The sequence below is a fragment of the Camelina sativa genome, chromosome 7 (assembly GCF_000633955.1).
Source record: "Camelina sativa cultivar DH55 chromosome 7, Cs, whole genome shotgun sequence".
Lineage (NCBI taxonomy): Eukaryota > Viridiplantae > Streptophyta > Magnoliopsida > Brassicales > Brassicaceae > Camelina > Camelina sativa.
In genome coordinates, this window is record NC_025691.1 from 19,391,294 (window position 1) to 19,416,646 (window position 25,353).

A 25,353-nucleotide genomic window follows, 5' to 3' on the forward strand; every position below is an offset into this window, starting at 1 on the left:
AAATGTAAAGCAAACATTCTTAACTGCTGATAACAATGGTCAAACATGTAAAAGGCAGACACAAATATAAGTTGTTTAGCTATAAGAGTATAAGTGAGATAACACTCATGTGATCCATTATGAGCAACAAATCTGCAAACCAAAACTTTAGACAGTTTCACAACAATATTAGAACCAAGAGTTCAAAATCACAAAATACAATGCTCAAGCTTACAATAAATATATTATTTTAAAAAGGTGCAAAACTACCACAAATCAAGAAACCTTCTTCTGAGTTCTGACCATCAAAAGACTCCAAATGCTAAAAAAGGGGTTCCATCATAAACTCAAAAACTCATGATGATGTTATTTCATTTACCAACCTTTCTAGAATAGGGTAAGCAAAATATAGTACCAGACCAGCTGGAACAGCGAAAAGTATTGTAAGGAGGAAGTAAAGGGCAAGAATGATGAGGCTACCAGGTATAGCAAAGAATACGATTAGAAGGAAGATTATCACAAATGGAAACTTGGAAGTGAAAGAGATGAAGAAATCAAGAGATTTGTGAAAAGAGAAGTGTTGTCTGCTTGGCTGGCTACTATGGTCATGATGTGGCAAACGTTCTGTAGACTGGTTACGCAATAAAGGCGTCGCAATCAAACTGTTGTTGCTGCTTTGGTTTCCCAGTGACATGCTACTACACCTCGGAGTCAAAACAGATTGGTGGTTATCGCTGAGCAAGGAACCTTGACTTGTCCTGTCACCATTCAGACTCTCAACCATCCAGAGAAGGAAGAAATTTTTCCGAGGGAACTTAAGATTGCCCGTGTAGACGATCCTGAATGACAGCAACTGACACCACGGGCACGAAACGAAGAATGGAATCCTGATATCTTGACTCGAAAGTCTCAAGACAGCAGACTGAAGCCCAAACACACAATTCTGGCAAAGAGTATGACCACACCATAACACATAAGGAACATTCTCAACAATGTTGAAAGATTCCCAACAAATAGGGCATTCTAACCCTTCTTCATCCCTGCTAACATTCGAAACCTCGTCATCCGAGCATTGTGAGGAGGCCTGAGCTGGATCGTTAGGAGACTTTTTAAGCCCCATACTCCCAATAACATTCGACGCAAAGCTCCACATTTTTTTATCAAAAATTTTAAAACTGAGCCACTGTACCAAACATTACCCAGTAACCCTCCCAATTCGAAAAGAGCTTCTTTGACCAATACCCATCATTTTTTTACCAACCTGGAAGAATCATAGCTAGTTTAGCAAACAGCATATACGAAAAAAGTACCACACTTTCAGAATTAACATTGAATATACAAATAAACGTATATGTCCGTGCAGCAGCATTATTCTCTTTTCAACAGATGAGCATTACCTAAATTCTCAAAGCTGTTTTCGAATTAAAGGTAGCAACTTTAAAAAAAAACTAAGTTACGGGGACATGAACAATTGAAACATGATACAGATCAGAACAATGTCAAACCAAAAAAAAAAAATCGCATGGCAATCAGATGCAGAAGACGCCATAGATCAAAACAGATCAATCTAGGTTTTAAAAATTCGATTTTTTTTGATGTTCCTTAATACATGGAAACGTTACAAACGATTGAACTTTAACTTACCGTTAAATCGTTCGAATTAGAATACGCAGATGCATTAAATAGAAAAGATCGGAGAAGGGGAAGAGGAGAAGAAGAAGAAGAAGAAAAGCCTCTCTCTTTCTCTCCTTCGTTGATCCACCGTAATGCTTTATTTTTTCTATTTTAATGGCGAAACGCAAAAGAAGACACCGGAGCATTAGACGAAAAACGACGTCGTCAGATCTGCACGTGCCATCGGCGTGAGCTCCCGTGACCGTGACGGTTTTAAACGGCTCTGACTTGGGACTTGGGAGTAATATTTTATTATTATTATTTATCTCAAAACCTTCTTGATGAGTGAGAGGGTCCTAGTGGCTTTTGAAGGTATATTCGCTTAAACGACAACTCAATTTCGTAGCTGGTTTTGATGTTTTCTTCTTCTTCTTCCACTAACCTCATCATCATCGATCCATCTAAATCCACAGTTGTTGAATTTGGTTTCTCTTCTAGCGACGACGACATGAAGTTGAATTCAGATTAGGGTATATTTTCCGATTCGTTTTCTCCTAAATCAGTTTCACCAATTTCAGGTGAATGAATCCTCGACCTCACGACCTCTCGGTTTCGTTTTTTTCGATTTTGTGGGAAAAAGATCAATGATTTAGATTAGAATTATCTGAAAGTTTTGATCTTTAATTGTTTTTCTAACACTCTCTTGTAGTTTTGTTACTTGGGATTGGATTGATTTTGAATTTATTAGGTTTTTTTGATTGCATTAGTACGATCTGTTTATCTAATTCCGATGATTGTATACGTAATTTTACTTGGTCATTGTAAATTTCCCAACTTGCTGAATCTAATTTCATGTAAATGTTTGTTCATTGTTACTTGTTTTTGATTAGGAACATACAAAGTCTTGTGCAAACCCTTTTTATTGAGGGTGGAGGAGGCAATTAGGGTGGTTTCTGTGTGATCTGCGATGATGTACCAGGCCATTCCCACGGCGACAACACCTCGTGGAGGAACTCCAACAGAGAGTGGTGATTACGTTGTGACTTTGGATCAAATCCCCCGGTGGAGTGATGTTGAGCAGAGGTCATCTTTGGAAGGTGAAACAGGAGATCCAGCCAATTCTAATCCGCGTTACGCAAATCCTTTGGCTTCGTCTTCTGAAGCAGGAAGTAGTGGGAATGGGATGGTATCTAAGTTTCCTGTAGATCACGAGATTAACTCCAGAATTTACCTTTGGAGAGGAGAACCATGGAACCTTGAGGTTGATGCTGTTGTGAATTCGACAAATGAGGTAAGGTGTGATCATGAAATTAGCTTCGCTTGTAGGCAAGTAATGTGTGTCTTTTTGATATGGTTGATTTTCTTGGAATTGGAGGACAGAAGTTGGATGAGGCACATAGCAGTCCTGGTCTATATGTGGCTGCTGGACCTGGCCTTGCCGAACAATGTGCTACGTTGGTACAAACACTTTCTTTCACTAATTTCTAGAACAAGAACATTATATATGTTAATGAAAAAGGCATTATATTATGTATCGTCTTTTAGATGGTTGCGTGAAAGATGATTTTTCTCTTATTTTTTTTTTTCGTTACAGGGTGGAGTCAGGACAGGGATGGCGAAAGTAACAAATGCCTATGATCTACCAGCGAGGTAATTGGTGATGAAGAAGATTTAAGATAAATTCATTATTTACCTAGAGGACTAAAAAAAAAAAAAAAATTGCTCCTTGAATCTGTCTCTGCTCGATCTTTTAACTATCCTTGTCCCTATGATAGAGCTTCTCCCTTGTTGACGGTTTACAGTAATTTCATGTTGTGTGAATAGTACATCATGTTATCTCTTAAATATCAAACATTCGGTGCGACTTTAATTTGGACTGCGGAAAAGGTTTATGCCTTAATTAATCCTCCACTCCAAAAAATGTTTTTTTTTTTGTTTCTTGTTCAGGAGGGTTATCCATACAGTAGGCCCCAAGTATGCAGTAAAGTATCATACAGCTGCTGAGAATGCTCTAAGTCACTGCTATAGATCTTGTCTGGAGCTTCTCATAGATAGTGGGCTTCAAAGGTGTGTGAAGTAAAATTCCAGTTTTTCCTTATTCTATTTGCAACAATCAGATTCTTTAGTCATTTTGTGATTTATTTATTTCCTAAACTCAAGAACTTGTTTTGGTTTGCATACAACATCGCAGTATAGCTATGGGCTGTATATACACAGAGGCCAAAAACTATCCCCGTGAACCAGCTGCTCATGTTGCCATAAGTAAGATAGTTCTTCTTTCCGTGAACAGTCTCTTTTCTTTCAATGAGTGACTTTTGAGTTTCCGACTCGTGTGTTGTGCGATTTTTAGGAACTGTACGCCGCTTTCTAGAGAAGCAAAAGGATAAAATTAGTGCTGTTGTTTTCTGCACCACCACATCCTCGGATACGGAGATATACAAAAGGTATCTAAAATTTTCTGCAACTGGTTTGCGAGAACCTTTACTTATATTGTGCTATCCTAGTAAATGATTGCTCATTTTCATTTTTAAGAACCATTGCGTTTAGAATTATTTACGCAAAGACCGTAGCATGTACTAACTGGTGGCTATTATTTACACATACCTTAGTTGCTTATAGTTATGTGATGCAAAAGCATTGTCGACAGTTGCTAACATTTGACTCTCTAAATATAGATTACTTCCACTTTACTTTCCCCGAGATGAACATGAGGAAGAGGTTGCCATATTAAAGCTCCCGGCTGATGTTGGCGATGAAAATGGTGATACGGTCATAGACGAACGTAAGATCAGAATACAGACGCTGCCAAATAAACCTTCACCCAGATCTTTTCCAACTCCACTCGAGCGCCCTACTACTGATCTTACTTTGTTACGCAGGTTGGTGATCTCTGACGGCTACAGTCTTGTCATTTAGTTGTCTTAGTACTTTCACTCTATTGATAGCCGTATGATTTCAGGAACTCGAATCATCTTGATTCGTATTTGGATCCGGCCTTTATGTCCTTGATTAAAGATCCAGATGAAAGACGCAAAGAACAATGGGAGAAGACTGCACAAGCACAAAGTGGATTCAATTTTGTTAAATTACTAGGATTTGGTGATCTAGGAGGACCCCCTCTGTCTGCTGCAGAGGAATATTCACTTCATTCTCGATACCTAGCGAAAGCTAATTCTCTCAACCTTTCTGAAATTGCAGAGATGAAAATTGTGTATGGTTTCTATGTCCTTGGATTTTTTCTCTCGCTTTGCCTTGCATAAGTTCACTTTATATGTCCTTGAGCCAATGTATAATGGAATAGATATTGACAGAGCCCTCTCTTTTATTTTTCTTCAGCTACCGTGGTGGTGTTGACACCGAGGGTCATCCAGTAATGGTTGTTGTAGGAGCTCACTTTTTGCTGCGATGTCTTGATCTGGAGCGTTTTGTGCTTTATGTTATAAAGGTAAGCACAAAATCGCATACCTCGATGGTTCTCCAACTCACTAAAACACAGTCTCTGAAACCATCTTGTATTGATTTTTTTTTACTTTATATGGTGTCTGACGATACTGAAATTTGTGCAAATTTACAGGAATTTGAACCAGTGATACAAAAACCTTACTCGATTGTCTATTTCCATTCCGCAGCGTCCTTGCAAGTGTAAGTTGGTTCTTAGTCTGTTTTAGTGGAAAAAGACCCTTGTGCGTAAAAAAGTTCAATAACATTTTTGCTCTTTTACGGGTCTGATTTTTCCATGTGAATAAACAGACAACCAGATTTAGGATGGATGAAAAGATTAGAACAAATACTTGGTCGCAAACACCAACGTAACCTTCAGGTATGAAATTGACACCTACTCAGTTCAATTCTCATTAGTGAAGGTTCCTCCTCGTCTTAATCATGATCATTTCTGCTTCGTCCAGGCAATCTACGTTCTCCATCCAACTTTCCACTTGAAGGCTACAATCTTAGCTATGCAAGTGTTAGTTGATAATGTGGTAAAGTCCCAGCTTTTCTCCCAAAAAAACCAACTCATTCTAAAGAAGTCTCTAATTTACTCTTGTCTTTTCCCTTGTTTCCATTCCGAAAAAATCCGATAAGGTCTGGAAGAAAGTAGTATATGCAGACCGACTTCTGCAACTGTTCAGATATGTTCCTCGTGAGCAGCTAACAATCCCAGACTTTGTTTTCCAGTAAGTTTACTCTACCCTTCACTCTCCGAAAGTGTTTGTTCAGTTCTGGTTTTGATTTAACCACCGAGTGTTGTTGTGTGAAATTTTACAGGCATGATCTTGAAGTTAACGGAGGAAAAGGTCTAATAGTTGATCCAAGAACAAAATACGTCTATCAACGGCCATGAACCAAAAAAAACATCGTCCCAAAATCAAGAACAGTTTCCTTACTTTATCCAGTAGTTACATCTTTGTATGTGTTTGCTTGTGCAAATATTTCTTCATTCTTTCATGTTTATCTCCTCAGATTGTTAGCTACCCTTTTTGTCTTGATGATAATAAAGTCTTCCCCTAATGTAATATATGTTTTGAATCTTGTTTATAAGCAGAACATACAAAAAAAAATAAGCCAAAGACTTCTCCTTTTTTCTCTGTTTGTTAATGTTCTTGTTCTTGATAAGCTGAAGATGACGCAGTACATGCCATTGTTTAGATCATGTTCGAATTTGAGATCAGTAAGTCAGCTTCATGCTCGTCTCCTCGTCACTGGTCGTCTCCGTCGTGACCCTCTTCCTGTGACAAAGCTCATAGAATCATACGCTTTCATGGGTTCTCCAGACTCGTCTAGGCTAGTCTTCGAAGCTTTTCCTTACCCTGATTCGTTCATGTATGGCGTTCTCATAAAATGCAACGTTTGGTGTCATTTACTCGACGCCGCCATTGATTTGTACCATAGGTTGGTTTTGGAGAAGACCCAGATAAGCAAGTTCGTGTTTCCTTCTGTTTTGAGAGCTTGTGCGGGTTCGAGGGAGCATCTGGGTGTTGGTAAGAAAGTTCACGGGAGGATTATTAAGAGCGGTGTAGACGACGACGCTGTGATAGAGACGTCTCTTTTGTGTATGTATGGCCAAGCGGGGAATTTAAGTGACGCAGAGAAGGTGTTCGATGGAATGCTCGTGAGAGATCTTGTCGCTTGGAGTACACTTGTTTCTAGCTGTCTTGAGAATGGCGAGGTAGAAGAAGCGTTGAGGATGTTTAAATGCATGGTGGATGATGGTGTTGAGCCTGATGCTGTGACGATGATCAGCATTGTTGAAGGATGCGCTGAGCTTGGATGCTTGAGGATCGCTAGATCAGTTCATGGCCAGATAACGAGAAAAAGGTTTGATTTTGATGAAATGCTTTGCAACTCTCTGCTTACAATGTACAGTAAGTGCGGGGATTTGCTTAGTTCGGAGAAGATCTTTGAGAAGATTGTCAAGAAGAATGCTGTTTCGTGGACTGCAATGATTTCTAGTTACAACCGGGGGGACCTCTCTGAAAAGGCATTGAGAAGTTTCAGTGAGATGTTGAAGTCTGGAACTGAGCCGAATTTGATTACCCTTTACAGCGTTTTGAGCTCTTGTGGATTGGTTGGGTTGATTAGAGAAGGTAAGTCGGTACATGGTTTTGCAGTTAGACGAGAGCTGGATCCTAATTATGAGTCGCTTTCTCCGGCCTTAATTGAACTGTACGCTGGATGCGGGAGACTAAGAAACTGTGAGACAGTTTTACGTGTGGTTGGAGATAACAATATTGTGTCATGGAACTCGCTTATATCTCTATATGCACACAAAGGTATGTTGATTGAGGCATTGTGCTTGTTCAGACAGATGGTGACTCGGGGAATAAAACCTGATTCATTCACTTTGGCAAGCACAATCTCTGCATGCGAGGATACTGGTTTAGTTCCGCTAGGGAAACAGATTCATGGACATGTTATAAGGACTGATGTTTCGGATGAGTTTGTGCAGAACTCGGTGATAGACATGTACTCTAAAAGCGGATTTGTAAATTCAGCATGCATGGTATTTGATCAAATAAGGTATAAGAGCGTTGTGACATGGAACTCAATGCTCTGCGGGTTTTCACAGAATGGTAGCTCCTTGGAGGCAATTAACCTCTTTGACTATATGTATCGTAACTGTCTAGATATGAATGAAGTTACATTTTTGGCGGTCATTCAAGCGTGCTCAAGCATAGGTTTACTGGATAAAGGGAAATGGGTTCATCACAAGCTCATTCTTTGCGGTTTAAAGGATCTTTTCACTGATACAGCTCTAATCGACATGTATGCCAAATGTGGAGATCTCAACGCAGCTGAAACAGTCTTCAGAACCATGTCGAGTAGGAGCATTGTGTCATGGAGTAGTATGATTAATGCCTATGGAATGCACGGACGGGTAGGATCTGCAATATCTACGTTCAATCAAATGGTAGGATCGGGAACGGAACCTAACGAAGTTGTCTTCATGAACATTCTCTCTGCTTGTGGTCACTCTGGTTCCGCTGAAGAAGGGAGGTTCTACTTTAACTTGATGAAAACTTTTGGCCTCTTACCAAACTCAGAGCATTTCGCCTGTTTCATCGACCTGTTGAGCCGTTCTGGTGAACTCGAAGAAGCATATAGAACCATCAAGGATATGCCTTTCCTAGTTGATGCTAGCGTTTGGGGTTCTCTGGTCAATGGATGCAGAATCCATCAGAGAATGGATATCGTCAAAGCCATAAAAAATGACCTTTCTGATATTGTTACGGACGATACAGGATATTATACTCTCTTGTCCAATGTATATGGTGAAGAAGGGGAATGGGAAGAATTCAAGAGAATGAGAAGGGCTATGAAGAGTTTGAATCTCAAGAAAGTTCCTGGGTACAGCGCAATTGAGATTGATAAAAAAGTTTTCAGATTTGGAGCTGGGGAAGAACCCTGTTTCCAAACAGAGGAAATCTACAAGTTTCTCGGGAGTCTCCAGAATATAACTCTTGATGCAGACTATTTACAGATCGACGAATAAGAACATGTCATAGATTCTTAACATCATTTATTAGTTAGAGCCATGTAAGAATATACATATTGTTTTTGAGCCAATAGAAAACAGAGATGCAAATTTTGTAATAACCAACCAAACATACATGGGGTGATTTAGAATAATAAAACATCCATCGCTGACTCTGTTTTCTCCATTGTTACTTTCTCTGTTTCTTTCCCTCTACAATGTTTCTCAAATAGTAAAATAATACTTTACGTCAAGATCACAGTTGGGGGAGTACTTGCAGGGCATCTTTGTCTTCTTGGCCTTCGAGTTGCAGTTCCCCATCCAGTAAGGCTCCTCTCTTCCAATCCCACCATTTGTACACTGTTGTTATTAACTGGCTGTGCCAAAGACGAGCAAACCGGAGCTCTGTCAAAGTTGTTGACCAGTCGTTTTCTTCCTCGGCTAGATCCACCTCGGTTTGAGCTCCTTCGGGCCACTCCTGAGTTCCAGTTGTAGCATGTGGCTTTCATAAGTCCCTCAAACATATGAAGATCTTCGGTTACTTCAAGCCTGGACAGAGAAGCAAGCCCTGGGAGAATATCCCTTTGGAAATCCCGCCTTGGTCTTCCCCGTCTTGCTTGTCCTCTTCTTGGCCGGTTAGCTGTGATACCCATACAACCGGTCTCATCGAATTTTAGATATTCTGGGACCAAAGGCTTTGGCATGTAGTCTTCTTCTTTGGTCTGGGGTAAGTTCAGAGTCATTGTCTCGAAATAATCAAACTCCCCTGAAGAACATTCTTCACGGCAGCCTTCACAATCTCTGGCTTCCAAACAAGCAATCCTTTTCTCTAAATCATTCCCACAAGAAGCTATTGTGTTCACAAACCAAGAGAGCGGGTCCTTGGCAACTGCATCGGTCGAAGAGGAAGCAGCTTCATCAGTATTGGGCCAATGGTGAGACAGTGAGATGGTGACTATAGCTTCTGCAGCTGCCTTACTAAATTCATCTACTGAATCTCCAGCTTCAGATCCCCAAGTGTCTTCACTTCTCTTCTCTGGAATTTTCTCCCCTTCTTCTGCACTCTCAAGATTCGGGGGAGCTTCCAAATCTATCAAAGTAGTTGCTTTTGTTTCCACTCTTGGAGTAGAACACAAGCTGGAATCTTCATCCTCGTTAGCACAGAAATTCAAGTCAATATGCTGCCTGTAAGTGGCAGCTTTTTTACCTTTTTCATTGTCCACGATGACAGCTTCAGAAACTGAGGCTTCACATGGCAGGTTGGTATCGAGGTTTCTCTTCACCAAGGTGTTAACTTTCTTGGGTTGATTAGTGATAGAGGCAGAAGAAGGAATAAGGAAAGGGTGCTCCTCACAAATAGAATGCTTCTGAGGGATCGGGACACCAAATATCTTTCTACTACTCTGTGACTCGGCCATTTTAACATGTCCCAAGTTGGCGCCATTAGAACATGAAACAGACCTCAAACCATTGTGAGGATATACATTATCTAAGCTGTCACCCACATCACATCCATCCATGAATTGATTTGCAGACACATTCAAATCCAAACCACCATTGGTCATTCCATTTTTGTTTTGGGGCTTAGGTTTTATCCAGGGCAACCCAGCAAAGCACTCCTGGTTTTTTGGTCCTTGAGGGTTGTCAAGACTCCGATGCTTCACAGCCTCACTGAAAGAACCATTTGTAACATCCCCTTTTGGTCCGTTGTTAAGATAGTTAGAGTTTCCTGATGGAAAATTAAAGGCAGTTTCCTTCGACCCTGAAGAAAAGACTTGGTTAAAATCACGGCTTCTCATCTCAGAACTCGCATCTGCTCTTGGTTGTGTATTAAAATTCAAGAATGGATTCGTCTGAAGTGGCACGGGTTTCTGAACTGAGCAGCTACTTCGGTTCTCCCATGATGAAATCCAATGGCTCCAAGGTCTGACAGATTCAGGGTGGTAGCCATGATTAAAGCTTGGAGCATTTGACGCCACACTTGGTTCCACATAGCTATCATAAGAAACTTCAGGATTCCTTTGACGAGCTTCCCATTCAAAAGATGCTCTTTCGCCCGACAACTCCCGCTGATCAGTTGAAGGGTATCCCAGAGGTTGAAATGCACTGTTTGAAAGACCTTGTACGGAATGGGAAGGCACACATAACTTGTCTCGTGGAACGCTTTTGCCAAGACCTATAACCATGCAGCCATAGAAAAACATCAGAGACTTACAAATAAAAAAAGCTACTGTATCAGAACACAATCCACAAACCAATCAATGAGCAAAAGACATTCAATGTCATCATAAGAACTCTTTGCCAAAACTTCCCCACATAAAAATGGAGCAGAAGGCATAAAACAGTATAGAAACCAAATGAAAATGAAAAATCTCACCTGCTTCAAGAACCATCCAACCATTTTGACTTGTATTTTTATCCAACGGCTGGCCTTGAACATTTGGAATGTTTCTTCCATAAAGAGAAGAATACAAGTCCCTGGAGAAAGAAGAGACAGGTACTGATTCTTGGCACTGGAGTGGCTCGTTCAAGTCAGCTAACCCATTTCGATTCTTCATTAACAAAGAAGATCCAGAAGAGTCGTTGAGATGATGAGAAGCACTCCCTCGTTCGAAAAACAGCTTTTCTTCAACTTCCTCCTCTTCTTCTGTTTTGGACTGCTCGTAAGGAGGGAGTTGAAGATCAATCACTGTTCTTCTAACCTTGACAGGTCTAACCTCAAACACCTCCTCCCCGTCCTTTGAACTAGGAGCATTGCAAACTTGAGAGCTGCTACCTTCATCACTCCCCAAAAGAAACCCAGGTAGCTCTGGTTTAATGGCACTTTCGGGTGTACGCTCAGAAAAACTCATAAGATCAATAAAAGTCTTTCCTTTTACTTCATCCATCAAACTCTTCTGTGTTCTATACAAACGATGAAGCTCACAAACCTGCACAAAGAAGACCAATCATAATTAGATTAGCACACATAAAAAAATAAAACATTTCGAGCATATATGATTAGAGAGATTAAGATACCTGATTCTTGAAAACGGCTTCGTGTTGAAGCATGGTGTGTTTCAAAAAATCAGAGTAAGAAGAAGAATCTGTAGCAGCTACAGCTCTGGCAGAGAAAGCAGCATTATGATGAAAATGGTGGCCACCATAAGGCAAGTTGTTTTTTGGGTCTCGAGCAAAAAAAGTAGAATAGGTACAAGAAGTGTTTGAATCTTGAGTTAAATCCCTCCTCATTGAGGAGGAGGGTAAGAAGCTTTCACAATGAACTGTTTCTCCCATTCCTCCATATATAAAACAAAAAGATTTACAAATACTGTATTTAGCCAATAGATTTAAAAAAAAAATCAATTATATACTTTAAAACAGCATGATCACAAATTCCAAAACAAAAGTCACCGACGACGACATTATCAGATTATATACTAAGATTTTTTTTATCATAGCAATTATTAAATCAGAGCATAAAACTATAACATCTGAGAGCTAAAAAGTTAAGCTCAAAAATAAATTAGGTAAAGAAATTTCCCAGAAAATTGGAGCCACCATTAGAGGTGATGAAGCTAAAATCTACAGCGATCTTTGAAACAAAAATCTGACAGAAAAAAAAAAAAAAGTACGATGAATGAACAGTAAACAAAAAAAAAGCAGAGATCATCAATTTAAAAAAAAACTCATCATTCAAAATTTATGAGAAACTAAGCTCAAGAGAATAATAACTAAAATTAAAATAAATAATAAAAAATCATAAGATAAGAGAGATTTATGATTCACCTGTGAGATAACCAAATCCTCTCTCTAATCTCAATCGCTCATAAGAAACAGAGAGAGAGAGAAAGATGTTTTACACTCACTCCCAAATCGGCGACCAAAATTATAGTACAAATGAGAGATAGAGAGAGACAGGGAGATATATATATATATATATATAAACCAAAAAAAAAAAAAAAATGTATTCCTGAGGAAAATACTAAAAATAAGGAGGAGAGAAGAGAGAAGAAAGCTTTAGGAGAGAATCAGATGATCATCGTCTCTTCATCGTCGTCGTCGATCCGCTGCTGTGCTGCTGGGCCAACTCTCTCTCTCTCTAGATATCTCTATCTGTCTGTTACTACTCTCTTCTCTTCTGATTCTTAAAAAAAAGGAGAAGAAGAAAGCCAAAAAAAAATAAAAATTAATAAAAAAGAATTAAGAGCTTTTATTTATATTCCCTTCTTTTACTTATTTTTATTTTATCGGATTTGGTGTTTTCGCTTTGAAGAGAGAGAATAATATAGTTCGGTGTAGAGAGAGAAAAAGAGAGAGAGGGAGATCCCATAAATTAAAAAATAAAAATAAATAAATAAAATAAAAAACGAAACGACGCTTCTTCTATAAACAAACAACAGAAGCAGAGAGAGAGAGAGAGAGACTCGATATATTTTTGTCACCATCTCTCTCTTTTTTTTTTTTTTTTTTTACTTTTAACGTTTCATTATTACTATTAAAGTGCCTTTTTCTCATAAGTTTTTAATGCAATTAATTATTGTTTTTTTAGTTAAAGGCAACTAAATTATATTGTTCCTGTATTTTTCATTTGTCATCATATATAGTATAATGTATAAATTTTTTTTACAGTTTAGTTTATTTACATTTGGGGTTGTAGATTTTTTGTTATATCATGAATAATTATATTAGATTTTGTTCCATTTCACACACTTGCAGTTAAAAAGAAAAAAAAAATAATACCAAATCAGGTTTTAATATATTTTTTTTTCACATCAGGTTTTAATATCTAAACCAATGTTTGTTTGTTGTTAAGTCGTGTTAATTGCTAATGTTGTTTTCAGTAGCTTTGACTATATCTTTTTTTTTATTAAATGTATCAAAAAAATTATATAGCTAGGGGATGGTCGGAATCTTCCATCTTTGACCTAAGAAACGTTCAAATAGACTCGGCGAATCAATTTCCAAGCTGTGTAAGTTTGCTTTGGGTATTTCAGATTAACATAATTTTTTAATATATTTACCAACATAAATTTGAAGATATTAAACATAATTTTACACCCTAGATTCTCTCCTTGTGCTTTTTTAACCCTCGGACGTCGCTAATTTTAATATGGAGAAGAGCTACGACGTTAATTAAAAAAAACTAGTAAAAAAAAAAGATATTATTTTACTTAAATGTGTTCCTAAAAAGGTAATTAAAAGCATATTTGTACTTACTTTAACAACATGATGAAAGATGGAACATGTGTAGATCCAGTTTACGTCTCCATTTGTCGTTAACGTTAAGTTTTTATTATTTTTTATGTTCAGTTTTAATCCATAAATTAGACAAAGTAATTTGCTTCAGTTCCTCTTGGTTGAGAAAACTGTTTCTGTATAGAAATCATAATATCCTCCCATGACTTCTCCTATTTTTATAGCATATATATATATATATATTTTTCCATTCATATGTATAAATTTTTTTTCTTCAGAATATTAAGATCGAGAAGCTTCGGCTTTCTTTCAAACATAACTATACAAAAAAGATTCATATACATTATATTGGCTAATTAATTAAATAGCGTAAATATAGAAAGATTGGTAAATTTGATCTATCTATGCTTTGTCTTCATGCACACTAAAACAAAGATTAATTATTTTAGTTAACATCTCTCCTAAATGGAGTAAGAATTGATATAGATAAATAGAGCAATGACGGCAAAATCCAAAAAAAAAAATCAGCTTAAAATCAAAGAACATTTATAATAAATAAAAAAAAAGCTAAGACACTTGATAAAGATTATGACCAAATAAGTTACCCTGAATCACAAGTTTGATGAGATAACTCAAGTTAATTTCTAAACGAAGCATCATCATCAAATTGTTTAATGTATATAAATTAGGTTAGATTGAAAAAAGCCATGAAAGAGGGTGGTCCCATTGTCGTCTGACGCATCTTTGAGGTTCAAGATTTAAAAAATAACCTTAACTTTGAAGATAATTACGTTTTTGGGATTGGTTTTTGTACACTTTTGTTGTTTTTGTTTCTTCTGTTCGTCTCTGATTGGTTTAATTTCTCTACTTAAACAAAAAAAAATCATTAACAACAAAGGCTTTGTTTTAAAGATTATTACAAAATTTGCCATTCTTCCTAGGAAGCATATTTTTCTTACCAATTTCGTTACGTGTCGTAGTATTGTTGGCTTTTGAAGATATCATTCAATATAAAGATGTTACATTTGTTTTTTTGTTATCTATATAGTTTGTATTATTTATCGACCGATGTATGTAAGTCAACTTGGAATGTTTATGATTATTTAAAACCCACGTACCAGTTGTACAAACCACTGGTTGCCCAAACAAAGATTTTAATAAAGCATATACTATATACAATTAAACATTAACGGTAACGTGTTTATGCATTATTAACACGTTAACAAACCGTTTGAATTTAATAATCCACAAGGACCAAACCTTTTCTAAGTACAAAATTTTATTGTATCTAACAAACGGAATAATGTTAAATCACCAAAAAAAATATACATATATATATTAAGATTGGCTAAGATCTAGCAGTGGAGAAACAAGTAAAGAGATAAAGAAGAATTAAGTGCGTTTTTAGTAAACCACAAGTACAATGATCTGATCAAATCTTTTTCGATGTTTCTGATTAGATCTAAGCAAAGTTACCTACTTGCTTTATTAATTAATAGTGAACTGAGACCAATACGATTTTTTTTTTCTTTTTTCACATCTGCCAAGCATAATAATTATGTACTTGGTTATAAAATCACTTTTAAATAATCACTTTGTCTTCTTGCAGCTTTTGTTATTTTCTGCAAATGACTTATCACGCATGATGTATTTTTGTTTTTTATGCTTAACATCTAAATGTAAAAGTTATTGAGTTTGGTAGTTGTAACCGAAATCGTATGTATTTTGGTGTAATCTCAGAGCTTTTTTTACAAATCAAGACTAAAAAATGGTAACCACATGAAAATCACACACAGGTGGCATAATGTTAAAAAGTTGAAAAATTCGAGACGAACATGTTTAGTTAAACTGGCTAAAAGTAAAATTTCCACTACTTTCTGAATATCTTGCTATATTGGCTTAAAGAGTAAGATGTATTTTCTATGGAATTTATTTTAGCGGAATTGGCAAAGCTAACCAAAAAAACAAAAATTAATTTTCTAACCGCACTAACCATATACCTATTATATTTCCTATGTAAACTATACTATATACTATATTATCATTACCCTTACCACCACAACAACCTTCACCCTTTTACCACCACCACCCTCATCCTTTTACCACCACATCTAACCGCCGGATGATGAATCTTCAGCCATTGACACTATCGCGGGACCATCGTTACCGGTCGCCAGACCGTTGCCACGGTCGCCGGACCGTTGACACTGATCGTTGGACCACCGCTACAGTCACCGTACCACAGCCACCGGACCGCCGCCACCGGTCACCGGACCACTGTCTCCGGTCGCCGGAACACCTCCACCCTTCACTATTACCTTTACTATCAAAACACTAAGATAGTAATTTTGTCTACCTTTATCCTTTTTTCCTAATTTTTTCAAATTATATACTATTTACTTAATTTGATTTATGATTTTGGTTATTAGGCAAATTGACCCTTAATTATATTATAAAAGGAAAGTTGACTTTTTTTAGCATCTTCAACAATCACCTTCGTATTAAGGGAATAAACCCTTCAAAATATAAGTTCGAGGGTCACTTACTCCAATGGTACACCCTCAAATTCATTTTTAAAATTTTTTATATTTACATTATAGTCCACAATATTACTAATAATTAGTTATAATGATAAAACTTTCATATATAAATATAAAACATACAATTAAAAAAATTATATCAAACAATATTAATAAATACAAAACCTTATCTGATAACCCAAACTAATATATAATTTTTTGAAAAAACATAAAATAAAATTACATGATTTAAAATTACTCAATATATTTATTTTCCATAATGCTTATATATATGATTAATTAGTGTGTCTTAAAAAAATATAATTAATGTTATTGTTGTAAAAAAATTGTTTTTAAATGGTATATCTTTCATATATCAATAATTTCAATTTTAATTTAGTATGTTTTTAATTTATATAGATATCTTTCAAACAATTAAATTTAATAGAATGATTTGTAAGATATATAAATTATAAAGACTTAAATGAAATATGTGAAAGATTTTGAGGGTCTCGATAATGCACCAGAAAATTTGAAAGTTCACTGTTCAACCCCTAAAAATTTGAGGGTTTAAGGGGTTGTTGGAATTTAAAATCCCTCAAAATTTGAAGGTTTGAAGGGTTATTGGAGATACTCTAAGCCTTTATAAATAGACATGTCAAGATAGATCTAAACTTAGCACCCCTAAGGAAGTGGGCTTGTACCAAAAAAACAAAAGAAAGGTTGACTGATCGCCTTTACTAATCCCATAAAAGATCAAACCCTCTCATTCTCAAAGAAAATAGTAAGCCAAGAAGGATAACTAATCGCAACATAAGATTGCAAACGGCAATCCAAAGTGACGTTTTTTGCAATGAGAGCAGCTCCTTTGTTCGCAGAAGGATCTTCAACTATAAACCTCTAAAAAATTAACTTACTCAAAGTCCGATATCTGTGAAGCCTAAGTCCCCATGAGATTTTGGAAGACACATTCTTTCCTAACTTTGCCACTGGATTTTTCGGTTGTGCTCAAAGGAGTTCCACCAAAATTGTGCCATTACACTAGAAAGGTTGGAGCAGGTTGTTTTTGGCAATTTAAAACACGACACGGCAAAGACTGGCATAACTAAAACTACTGATTTCAACAAAATCTCCTTTCCTCCTTGAGATAAGGACCTAGCGTACCAGCCAGAGAGTTTGGCTTTTAACATATCTTTAATGAATCCAACATTTGAATCTTGGAGCTACTGAAATACTCTAGGAGACCTAGGTAAGTACCTGCTCCACCCTCATTTTGTATTAGAAGAGTAGTCTTGATTTTTTTGTTTATGGATCTATAGATTTTTTTCCCAAAAGTGATTAAGGACTTTTTGAGGTTTATTGTTTGGCCAATAGCCTTGCCATAATCGTAAAGGATCTTCTATAGCACCAAACTATGATCTTTGTTGGCCTTACACACAAAGAAGCTATCATCTGCGAATAAAAGATGATAAATTGTAGGACCTCCATCATGGAATTGAATACCATTAATGAGTCCAGTCGATTGTGTAGAGTTGAGAAAATGAAAAAAGCTTTATGTGCATAGGAAGGACTAAAAGAAAGGGAGATAGAGGATCTCCCTGTCTGAGTCCTCTTTGTGGAGTGACAATTCCAAAGGGTTGATCATTTATCAGAATAGATTATTATGTGACTGAAGATACACATAACAAGACCAAATTAATCTATTTTTCATGAAATCTCAAAACTCCAAGAAGGGATCTTAAATAGCTTTATTCTACTTTGTCAAAGACTTTAGACATATTTGATTTCACTGTCATGAATTATGAAGAAATAGTCGGATGAGCATTAAAACTATGAACCATTTCATGAGCCACCAAAATGTTGTTAGAAATAAATCTTTCATAAACCAGGGCTAATTAGAATAAAGTCATAGAGCAAAACCACATTTTTATTAATTAATTATGATTGGTAACATAATTCTAGAAAACATATCGAGACCAACAAAAAACAAAAAAAATTGTAGAAAAACAAAAAAAAACACGTGATCCAGATAAAATTGTGTAACGGATTTGATTAGTAAAAAAAAAAAAAAAAAAAAAAGGAAAGAAGTGATTTCATTTTTATCAGTGTGTGTTTTGTGGGTCTCTATCCGCTCTTCACTCCGCCGAATCTCTCCTCTGTCCTTTTCTTTCTCCCACTCTCTTGTCTCTGTCTCCTCCACCTTTCCTCAGATATCTTCGTCCTTTCGATTGATTCTCCTGTTCCTAATCTCCGATGGAAGCTATGCTACTCAAACCCGCGTTTCCCAATCCCCCAAGCCTCAATCTTGCGACTTCTTCTTTAAGCCCTGTCTCGCGATTATTATTACCCAACTGGAGCGGTAAATCGAGGTTTGGTGTGCCTGAGTCTCTCTCTCTCCGTCTCTCTGCAGCTTCTCCGATCCGGTAATGTTTCTTTCTCTCTTACGAGAAAGAGACCAGCCCCTTTGTATTGTACGCCATTGATTTAAGGATTCGTAATTTCGTGTCAAATCTTTCTAGTGTCTCTTGTTTTCGTATGAATCTTATGCAGTAGAATGATCGACTTCTTGATGCTTAATGTGTTTTAGCTGAAGTTGATTTATGGGTTTTATACGGTATTGATGTGATTTGGCTTTATTTTTGTTACAGATACTCGAGAGGGCTACTACGGGTAGATGAGAGTGAGTATTTGACACTTGACAGCATAAGACACTCTTTGATTCGCCAAGAGGACAGCATTATCTTTAATCTTCTTGAACGAGCTCAGTATCGCTACAACCCTGATACGTATGACGAGGATGCTTTTACTATGGAAGGGTTTCAAGGATCTTTGGTCGAGTTTATGGTCAGAGAAACTGAAATGCTCCACGCAAAGGTCGAAAACTTTAATCCAGCAAATCTTGAAATTTAGTTCATAATTTTTTCAAAGTCTGTCTCTTTGTTGATGATTTGTTTGCTTGAAGTTAGGTGGACAGGTACAAGAGTCCTGATGAGCATCCTTTTTTCCCACAATGCTTGCCAGAGCCTATCATTCCACCGATTCAATATCCACAGGTGAATCTTGGCCTATAAAGGTTTCATCAGAACGAATTCACAAATATAATTGATAGTGTCCAAAGTAGACCGTGTATACGTAAACAACTAGACTTACTCCCCTGAGTAGAAGGATGAGGAACTTTTTTTCTTTAAGTTAACAAAACATTTCTCTTCTGTTTTGCGACTAAACCAGGTTTTGCATCATTGCGCTGATTCGATAAACATCAACAAGAAGGTGTGGAATATGTATTTCAAACACCTTCTTCCCAGATTGGTCAAGCCTGGGGATGATGGTAATTGTGGTTCAGCTGCTCTCTGTGACACAATGTGTTTGCAGGCAAGAAGCTTGGCATGCATCATCATTACAAATGGCTAAATTAGAAGACTTGAAATGAACATAAAGTCTCATTTGGCTGTCCTTGCAGATACTTTCAAAGAGAATTCACTTTGGTAAATTTGTTGCTGAGGCCAAGTTCCGTGAAAATCCTGCTGCCTACGAAACAGCTATCCGAGAACAAGTACTCTCATTTTGTTTCATGCTAAATACCCTTTCTTTATGCAGTATCTGCATCTTCTTTTGTCACAAACTGGTTTGTGTCTTTCCAGGACCGGACACAGCTGATGCGACTTCTAACGTATGAAAATGTTGAAGAAGTAGTCAAGAAGAGAGTTGAGATCAAAGCCAGAATTTTCGGTCAAGACATAACGATCAACGATCCAGAAACTGGAGCTGATCCTTCCTACAAAATCCAACCTAGCTTAGTTGCAAAACTCTATGGAGAAAGGATCATGCCCCTCACAAAGGAAGTCCAAATTGAGTACTTGCTTAGAAGGCTGGATTAATGTTTTCGAAGAAGGAAGCATAACATTTGTATTGATCCTAATTTCCCAAAAACCTTGTGTTGACGACACAAGCTAGCGAGTGAAGTTAATTTTTATTACAGATGTAAACTAAAGAACAAAAGAAATGAACTTGGTTCACAGAATTTGAGTTCTCTACAATGATGTGTACGTTTGTAGCATCAGAGTGCAACTCCTGATTCTCGAACAATCTCGTAAATGCCTATTGCGTTTTCAATAACCAGTAATACGATAATGCACCATTCTAAAAGGTCTGATCGTCGGTTCTGCATCACCAGATGGAGGAAATGAATGTTGTGCTGCAGATGAATAGAGAAAAAAGTTATATTAGACAAACAAAAACATGACTATTGTTTATCAAGAAACAAAATCAACTAGTAAATACCTCTATAAACTTTAGCTTATAGTCTAGATCCCCAAATCTCTGAGTGACCTCGTAATCTTCTCTTAGGTACTCGTATATCTGAGCATATCTAGCCTCTCTCCAAGCAATTTCAGATCTATGAGAACACGAGAACAGATGAGTTTAACTTATATACTACAGACATTGTTTCCACGAGATTTCAGACTTCAGAGTAAACATACTTCCAAAATCAAGAACTCCGATTTTTGTAAGAGTAAAGAGATCATAGAAAACAACATAAGAATGTGAAAATGATTTCAATAGAATACCTCTCAAACAAACCAACTTTGAGAATCACGTCGGCTAGATTAGAATTCGCCTTCCCTACAAGTTGGAAGAGCTTTTTCCTGGTCATTGTGAAAGTTCCTGTTTTCTCCATCGCACGGTTTATATCAGCAAACTCTTCCACCAACTTGTCTACCTGAGGTAATTGAAATCTCAAACTTCCAAAATATCATAGACCAGTTTCTTACAGTCTTTCCATACTCTCTCATCTGTGACTCTATGTATAAAACAGACATATACTTGTATCGATTGAGGGCACTGAAACGGAACAAGTTACCTGAGAAACAAAGTAATCCAACGCAATACTCTGCCCGAGCACACTCCCAATTATACGGATGCTATTAGTATCCAACGTTCTGAGAACGATGTAGTCAGGGCCACCTTTCATTTCCTCAGTCAACAAAGGCTTCTCCTTCACAGCATAATCTAACACAACAAAAGATCAGTCATTAGCAAAACCTGACATTTAATGAAGTAAAGCTATGGTTTTAAGTACTCTGAAAAAACTCAAAAGAAGTAGTAAGTAAGACAGGAGCACTGACCATCTTTTCTCATATTTGTAAGCAATCCAGAAGAATGTCTACGAACAATGTCAAGATAACGCTCAACGTCGTTGTCATCAATATTAAAAAGAATAGCAGAACCGTATTGAAAGACAATCATGAACCGGCAGTTGCTTACACTCTCCCTCTCATCCAGAGTCTGTGAAAGAAGGTAAACACAAGATCAACATAGTGTTTCTCTTTTTGGGGTTTCTAAACCACTATTATAAGGTAATCAATGGAATGCTGCAATTCTACTGAGTAAATCAATAAATCTTACATGGATACCAGAAGGAAAATCAGAAAATTTGAGGGCAATAGAATTGGTAGAACGTGAGGTAGGAGGAACAACATTGCATAAGTTGTCAGCTTGCATTCCCTTCAAATCAATACTGCCACACACACACACACACAAACAAAAAAACTTGAACTTTCAAAACCATCAAGAGTCCAAAATCAAAACTTTAACAAGTCCAAATAGTTTTATTACAATCCAACAATGCAATAAGCAAAAAAAAACATACCTAGTACTGAGAAAATAAGCTTTGATAGGGATCTTCCCTTGTTCATCCTCTTCCTCTGTTCCGAATTCATAGTTTTGATACCCATCATTTGACGCAGAATCAGCGTCGTTGTTGTAAATCGAAATCGGAGAAGGGAACGACGACAAGTATCGGAAACGAGAAGTTGCTAACACACCAAGCGCCTGGTGTCTCGAGACACATGGAGAAGAAATGTCTACTAGTCTCTTTGAAGAACTGAGAATTTGATTACGAAGGAGCAGAGCTACTGCTCTCCATCTACCCATTCAAATCAATCAAAAATTGAATAATTTTTTTTCTTTCTCGTCTGCCCCAAAAAAACCACTCGGCTTTGTTGTTAATTTTGATTTCAATTTATATTGGAGATTTTGGCTTCTGATTTCCGAAGTAGCCTCGGGTTCTCGCCGCCGGTGACCACAGTTCCACAATTTAAAACGACAGTGTTTTAATAAAATTGAAACGATGTCGTCTTTGTAATTTTCTAGTTAAAATATTATAATTATATTGTACGCGCGGAAGTTTTATTAACTATTTATTTTTATTTTGTTCGTTATTTAATTTTTGTTGTTATTTTGTGATTTATTGGTTTGGTTGTTATTTTTTTTTAAGTTGGGTAGTTTTGTAATATTAATTATAATATAATTAAAATTTTTGAAATAGTTATTGCATCTGATGGTTGCACATGATGGTTGATCGAACCGCCAAAGTAGCGTAATAGAGTTGTATTTTTGTTACCCTCACTCCATGTAATGATTGTTTGTCTTTTTCTAGCATTGATCGGTCTTTGTTTTGCTTTGTTTCCAGCCCAGCTTCTCTAACTAGAGTTTTCCGTCCACAATATTGCCTCTGCAGAACATTACAATTTTGTAAAGTTAAATACTACTGTTGTTCGTAAATATTCCAATCCTGAATGTTTTTGTGAAAATATTCTTGAATTCGTTTTATGTAGTGTGTCTCCACATTTTGACTTGCGAGGTATTTCTCCATGAAGTTCTTTGTCTCTATTTATTGTTGATAATAGATTCATACTTTGCAACCTTAAGTTGATATTCTTGTATACTCAATTGTCTCGGACTGCCTTTGCAAGTGGTGGTGATGCTTCCAATATATGTCTTACGTTTTTGCGGGAAACGTGAGCAACTCGTGCCATTATATCTCTGAGGATTTCATTTTAGAGTTCTTCTAGGGTGTATGGTTTTACTTGGTACATTTTTTGTATGTTTTTCTGAATTGTTTTGGTCATAATTTTTCATGTACTTTATAATGTTGACGTGCGTTGGAGTTATGTTTTGGTATTATGGCTTAATTGTTAGTTTGTCTTTATTGTTGGTTAATTATGTGTTTTATATTGAAGTTTTATGTAGTATTGCCATTACCTCTCTTACTCATTATTTTATTATATTATTGTTTGAGTAATTGTGTTTACTGGCATTTTTGTTTATTATCCATTGTGTGAGTAATTTTGTTGTGTGGCTAGATCTAAAAAAAAATTTTAATTCTGTTTTAAATTTATTATGAACTTGTTGGTCTATACTTTAAAAATTTAAGACATATACTATCTTGAAGTTGTTGATAGTCTCCGAATTAACCCTTTGCTCTATTTTTTGTCCTAAATATTTTTAATTATTATAATGTATTAAAATGAAGTAATTTTCAGAAAAAATGTTTTTGTAGGTAAATTTTTTTTAGTGTTTTAATGAAACCACCTTTAATTTGTATAACAGATTACACTAACCTAAATGTTTTTGTTAACAATTTTTTTGTCTTTATTCATGGATCTAGATGTTGTTGTTAATAATGTGGGCCTTTTTAATATACTAGGTTTTGAACCCACGCTACGCGTGGGTTTATTTAATATATTTTGATAAAAATTATATATGATTGATTACAGTAATAAAATATTATCTCATAAAAAAAAATTAAAATTAGTACTAAGGAAAAAAAATTAAATTTCAGATACACAATTTTTTAAAATATAAAAATCAGTTGTGTTATAAAATCAAATATGATAAAAATATCATAAATTTAACTTGACGTCCAGGCGAGACAAATCAAACTGATGACCTCACATATCCTAAACCATTTTATTTGACCACAAGAAAAACGAAACAATTTTATAATCATGAATTTAACTCGTTTTCATATTTAATTAATCGCTACCACCTATGTTTTCGTGTTTTTATTTAATGTTTTCTTATTGTTCATATTCTTTCTTGTCATTTTCATTGTCAAATTTTGTGTTAATTGTCATCGTAACTTTCACCGTTTGGTTCTTCGCTATACTCTTTTTCTTCTTCTTCCTCGTCAACTTCTTCACATTCTTCCACCGAAAAACATTTTTTTAGACAACCACACAACTTGTTAACCCATCAAACTCCAAGAACAAAATCATTTCTTTTCTCATAAAATTTGTGTTCATGATTACCAGCATAGTCAACACATGCACCAAATTATTGACAATTTTATCCATATACTTATTTGGTTTTAGATCCACACGTTTAGAAACTTCTCAAACCAAAACCCTTACTTGGTTTATAATATTTTAAAAACATAATAAAATATACTAATAATTATTTATTTAATATGAATCATATGATATATAGAAATATGAGTACACTATAAGAACATATTAATTATAAATAAATAATATCAATTATATTATNATCTCATAAAAAAAAATTAAAATTAGTACTAAGGAAAAAAAATTAAATTTCAGATACACAATTTTTTAAAATATAAAAATCAGTTGTGTTATAAAATCAAATATGATAAAAATATCATAAATTTAACTTGACGTCCAGGCGAGACAAATCAAACTGATGACCTCACATATCCTAAACCATTTTATTTGACCACAAGAAAAACGAAACAATTTTATAATCATGAATTTAACTCGTTTTCATATTTAATTAATCGCTACCACCTATGTTTTCGTGTTTTTATTTAATGTTTTCTTATTGTTCATATTCTTTCTTGTCATTTTCATTGTCAAATTTTGTGTTAATTGTCATCGTAACTTTCACCGTTTGGTTCTTCGCTATACTCTTTTTCTTCTTCTTCCTCGTCAACTTCTTCACATTCTTCCACCGAAAAACATTTTTTTAGACAACCACACAACTTGTTAACCCATCAAACTCCAAGAACAAAATCATTTCTTTTCTCATAAAATTTGTGTTCATGATTACCAGCATAGTCAACACATGCACCAAATTATTGACAATTTTATCCATATACTTATTTGGTTTTAGATCCACACGTTTAGAAACTTCTCAAACCAAAACCCTTACTTGGTTTATAATATTTTAAAAACATAATAAAATATACTAATAATTATTTATTTAATATGAATCATATGATATATAGAAATATGAGTACACTATAAGAACATATTAATTATAAATAAATAATATCAATTATATTAT

The 25,353-nt window shown here is 35.8% G+C and overlaps 7 protein-coding genes across 10 annotated transcripts in view; 3 read left to right on the forward strand and 4 right to left on the reverse strand.

Annotated features, from left to right (window-relative positions):
* The window catches only part of LOC104701560 (E3 ubiquitin-protein ligase RNF182-like), a 6,766-nt gene extending 5,028 nt beyond the window's left edge, over positions 1-1,738 (reverse strand). The window contains exon 1 of the mRNA XM_010417269.2: positions 1,624-1,738. The gene's annotated coding sequence lies outside the window, so the exon portion shown is untranslated. The remainder of the gene's footprint in view (positions 1-1,623) is intronic.
* LOC104701559 (E3 ubiquitin-protein ligase RNF182-like) lies at positions 95-1,734 on the reverse strand. Its single transcript, XM_010417267.2, has 2 exons — positions 1,624-1,734; positions 95-1,240 (listed from the first exon to the last, which is right to left on the reverse strand). Exon 2 carries the CDS (start codon positions 1,130-1,132, stop codon positions 335-337), a length of 798 nt encoding a protein of 265 aa, XP_010415569.1. The 5' UTR covers positions 1,133-1,240; positions 1,624-1,734; the 3' UTR covers positions 95-334.
* On the forward strand, positions 1,969-6,122 carry LOC104701562 (protein GDAP2 homolog). Of its 2 annotated transcripts, none has more exons than XM_010417274.2 (15): positions 1,969-2,123; positions 2,484-2,884; positions 2,974-3,051; positions 3,188-3,243; positions 3,541-3,660; positions 3,785-3,855; positions 3,944-4,037; positions 4,269-4,472; positions 4,553-4,804; positions 4,930-5,038; positions 5,168-5,235; positions 5,344-5,413; positions 5,499-5,573; positions 5,677-5,768; positions 5,860-6,122. In XM_010417274.2, the coding sequence occupies exons 2-15, from the start codon at positions 2,561-2,563 to the stop codon at positions 5,933-5,935; spliced, it is 1,689 nt and encodes a 562-aa protein (XP_010415576.1). In that variant the 5' UTR covers positions 1,969-2,123; positions 2,484-2,560; the 3' UTR covers positions 5,936-6,122. The 2 variants fall into 2 exon arrangements, with proteins under 2 accessions (XP_010415576.1, XP_010415575.1); XM_010417273.2 differs by having other exon boundaries at positions 1,970-2,171.
* On the forward strand, positions 6,055-8,598 carry LOC104701563 (putative pentatricopeptide repeat-containing protein At1g69350, mitochondrial). The gene has a single exon (XM_010417275.2). The coding sequence runs from the start codon at positions 6,080-6,082 to the stop codon at positions 8,582-8,584; it is 2,505 nt and encodes an 834-aa protein (XP_010415577.2). The 5' UTR covers positions 6,055-6,079; the 3' UTR covers positions 8,585-8,598.
* On the reverse strand, positions 8,597-12,715 carry LOC104701564. Of its 3 annotated transcripts, none has more exons than XM_010417277.1 (4): positions 12,335-12,715; positions 11,585-12,155; positions 10,944-11,496; positions 8,597-10,742 (listed from the first exon to the last, which is right to left on the reverse strand). In XM_010417277.1, the coding sequence occupies exons 2-4, from the start codon at positions 11,840-11,842 to the stop codon at positions 8,812-8,814; spliced, it is 2,742 nt and encodes a 913-aa protein (XP_010415579.1). In that variant the 5' UTR covers positions 11,843-12,155; positions 12,335-12,715; the 3' UTR covers positions 8,597-8,811. The 3 variants fall into 3 exon arrangements, with proteins under 3 accessions (XP_010415579.1, XP_010415580.1, XP_010415578.1); XM_010417278.2 differs by having other exon boundaries at positions 11,585-11,669; positions 12,335-12,714; XM_010417276.2 differs by having other exon boundaries at positions 11,585-11,844; positions 12,335-12,714.
* Positions 18,357-20,379, forward strand: LOC104701567 (chorismate mutase 3, chloroplastic-like). The gene is made up of 6 exons (XM_010417282.2): positions 18,357-18,686; positions 18,912-19,137; positions 19,230-19,316; positions 19,492-19,635; positions 19,724-19,816; positions 19,905-20,379. Exons 1-6 carry the CDS (start codon positions 18,517-18,519, stop codon positions 20,139-20,141), a joined length of 957 nt encoding a protein of 318 aa, XP_010415584.1. The 5' UTR covers positions 18,357-18,516; the 3' UTR covers positions 20,142-20,379.
* LOC104701566 lies at positions 20,138-22,282 on the reverse strand. The gene is made up of 7 exons (XM_010417279.2): positions 21,914-22,282; positions 21,670-21,781; positions 21,390-21,549; positions 21,125-21,273; positions 20,832-20,983; positions 20,545-20,659; positions 20,138-20,458 (listed from the first exon to the last, which is right to left on the reverse strand). Exons 1-7 carry the CDS (start codon positions 22,195-22,197, stop codon positions 20,321-20,323), a joined length of 1,110 nt encoding a protein of 369 aa, XP_010415581.1. The 5' UTR covers positions 22,198-22,282; the 3' UTR covers positions 20,138-20,320.

Excerpts from the sequence above, each read along its gene's own strand:
- LOC104701559 (XM_010417267.2), bottom strand. The coding sequence starts at position 1,132 with ATGTGGAGCTTTGCGTCGAATGTTATTGGGAGTATGGGGCTTAAAAAG.
- LOC104701562 (XM_010417274.2), top strand. The coding sequence starts at position 2,561 with ATGATGTACCAGGCCATTCCCACGGCGACAACACCTCGTGGAGGAACT. Across the intron at positions 4,038-4,268 it reads GATACGGAGATATACAAAAG|ATTACTTCCACTTTACTTTC; the intron begins GTATCTAAAATT and ends CTCTAAATATAG. Across the intron at positions 4,805-4,929 it reads ATTGCAGAGATGAAAATTGT|CTACCGTGGTGGTGTTGACA; the intron begins GTATGGTTTCTA and ends ATTTTTCTTCAG.
- LOC104701563 (XM_010417275.2), top strand. The coding sequence starts at position 6,080 with ATGATAATAAAGTCTTCCCCTAATGTAATATATGTTTTGAATCTTGTT.
- LOC104701564 (XM_010417277.1), bottom strand. The coding sequence starts at position 11,842 with ATGGGAGAAACAGTTCATTGTGAAAGCTTCTTACCCTCCTCCTCAATG. Across the intron at positions 11,497-11,584 it reads AAGCCGTTTTCAAGAATCAG|GTTTGTGAGCTTCATCGTTT; the intron begins GTATCTTAATCT and ends TTCTTTGTGCAG. Across the intron at positions 10,743-10,943 it reads TTGGATGGTTCTTGAAGCAG|GTCTTGGCAAAAGCGTTCCA; the intron begins GTGAGATTTTTC and ends GCATGGTTATAG.
- LOC104701567 (XM_010417282.2), top strand. The coding sequence starts at position 18,517 with ATGGAAGCTATGCTACTCAAACCCGCGTTTCCCAATCCCCCAAGCCTC. Across the intron at positions 19,138-19,229 it reads CTGAAATGCTCCACGCAAAG|GTGGACAGGTACAAGAGTCC; the intron begins GTCGAAAACTTT and ends GCTTGAAGTTAG. Across the intron at positions 19,636-19,723 it reads GTGACACAATGTGTTTGCAG|ATACTTTCAAAGAGAATTCA; the intron begins GCAAGAAGCTTG and ends CTGTCCTTGCAG.
- LOC104701566 (XM_010417279.2), bottom strand. The coding sequence starts at position 22,197 with ATGGGTAGATGGAGAGCAGTAGCTCTGCTCCTTCGTAATCAAATTCTC. Across the intron at positions 21,274-21,389 it reads TACAAATATGAGAAAAGATG|ATTATGCTGTGAAGGAGAAG; the intron begins GTCAGTGCTCCT and ends TTGTTGTGTTAG. Across the intron at positions 20,459-20,544 it reads ATAAGCTAAAGTTTATAGAG|CACAACATTCATTTCCTCCA; the intron begins GTATTTACTAGT and ends ATTCATCTGCAG.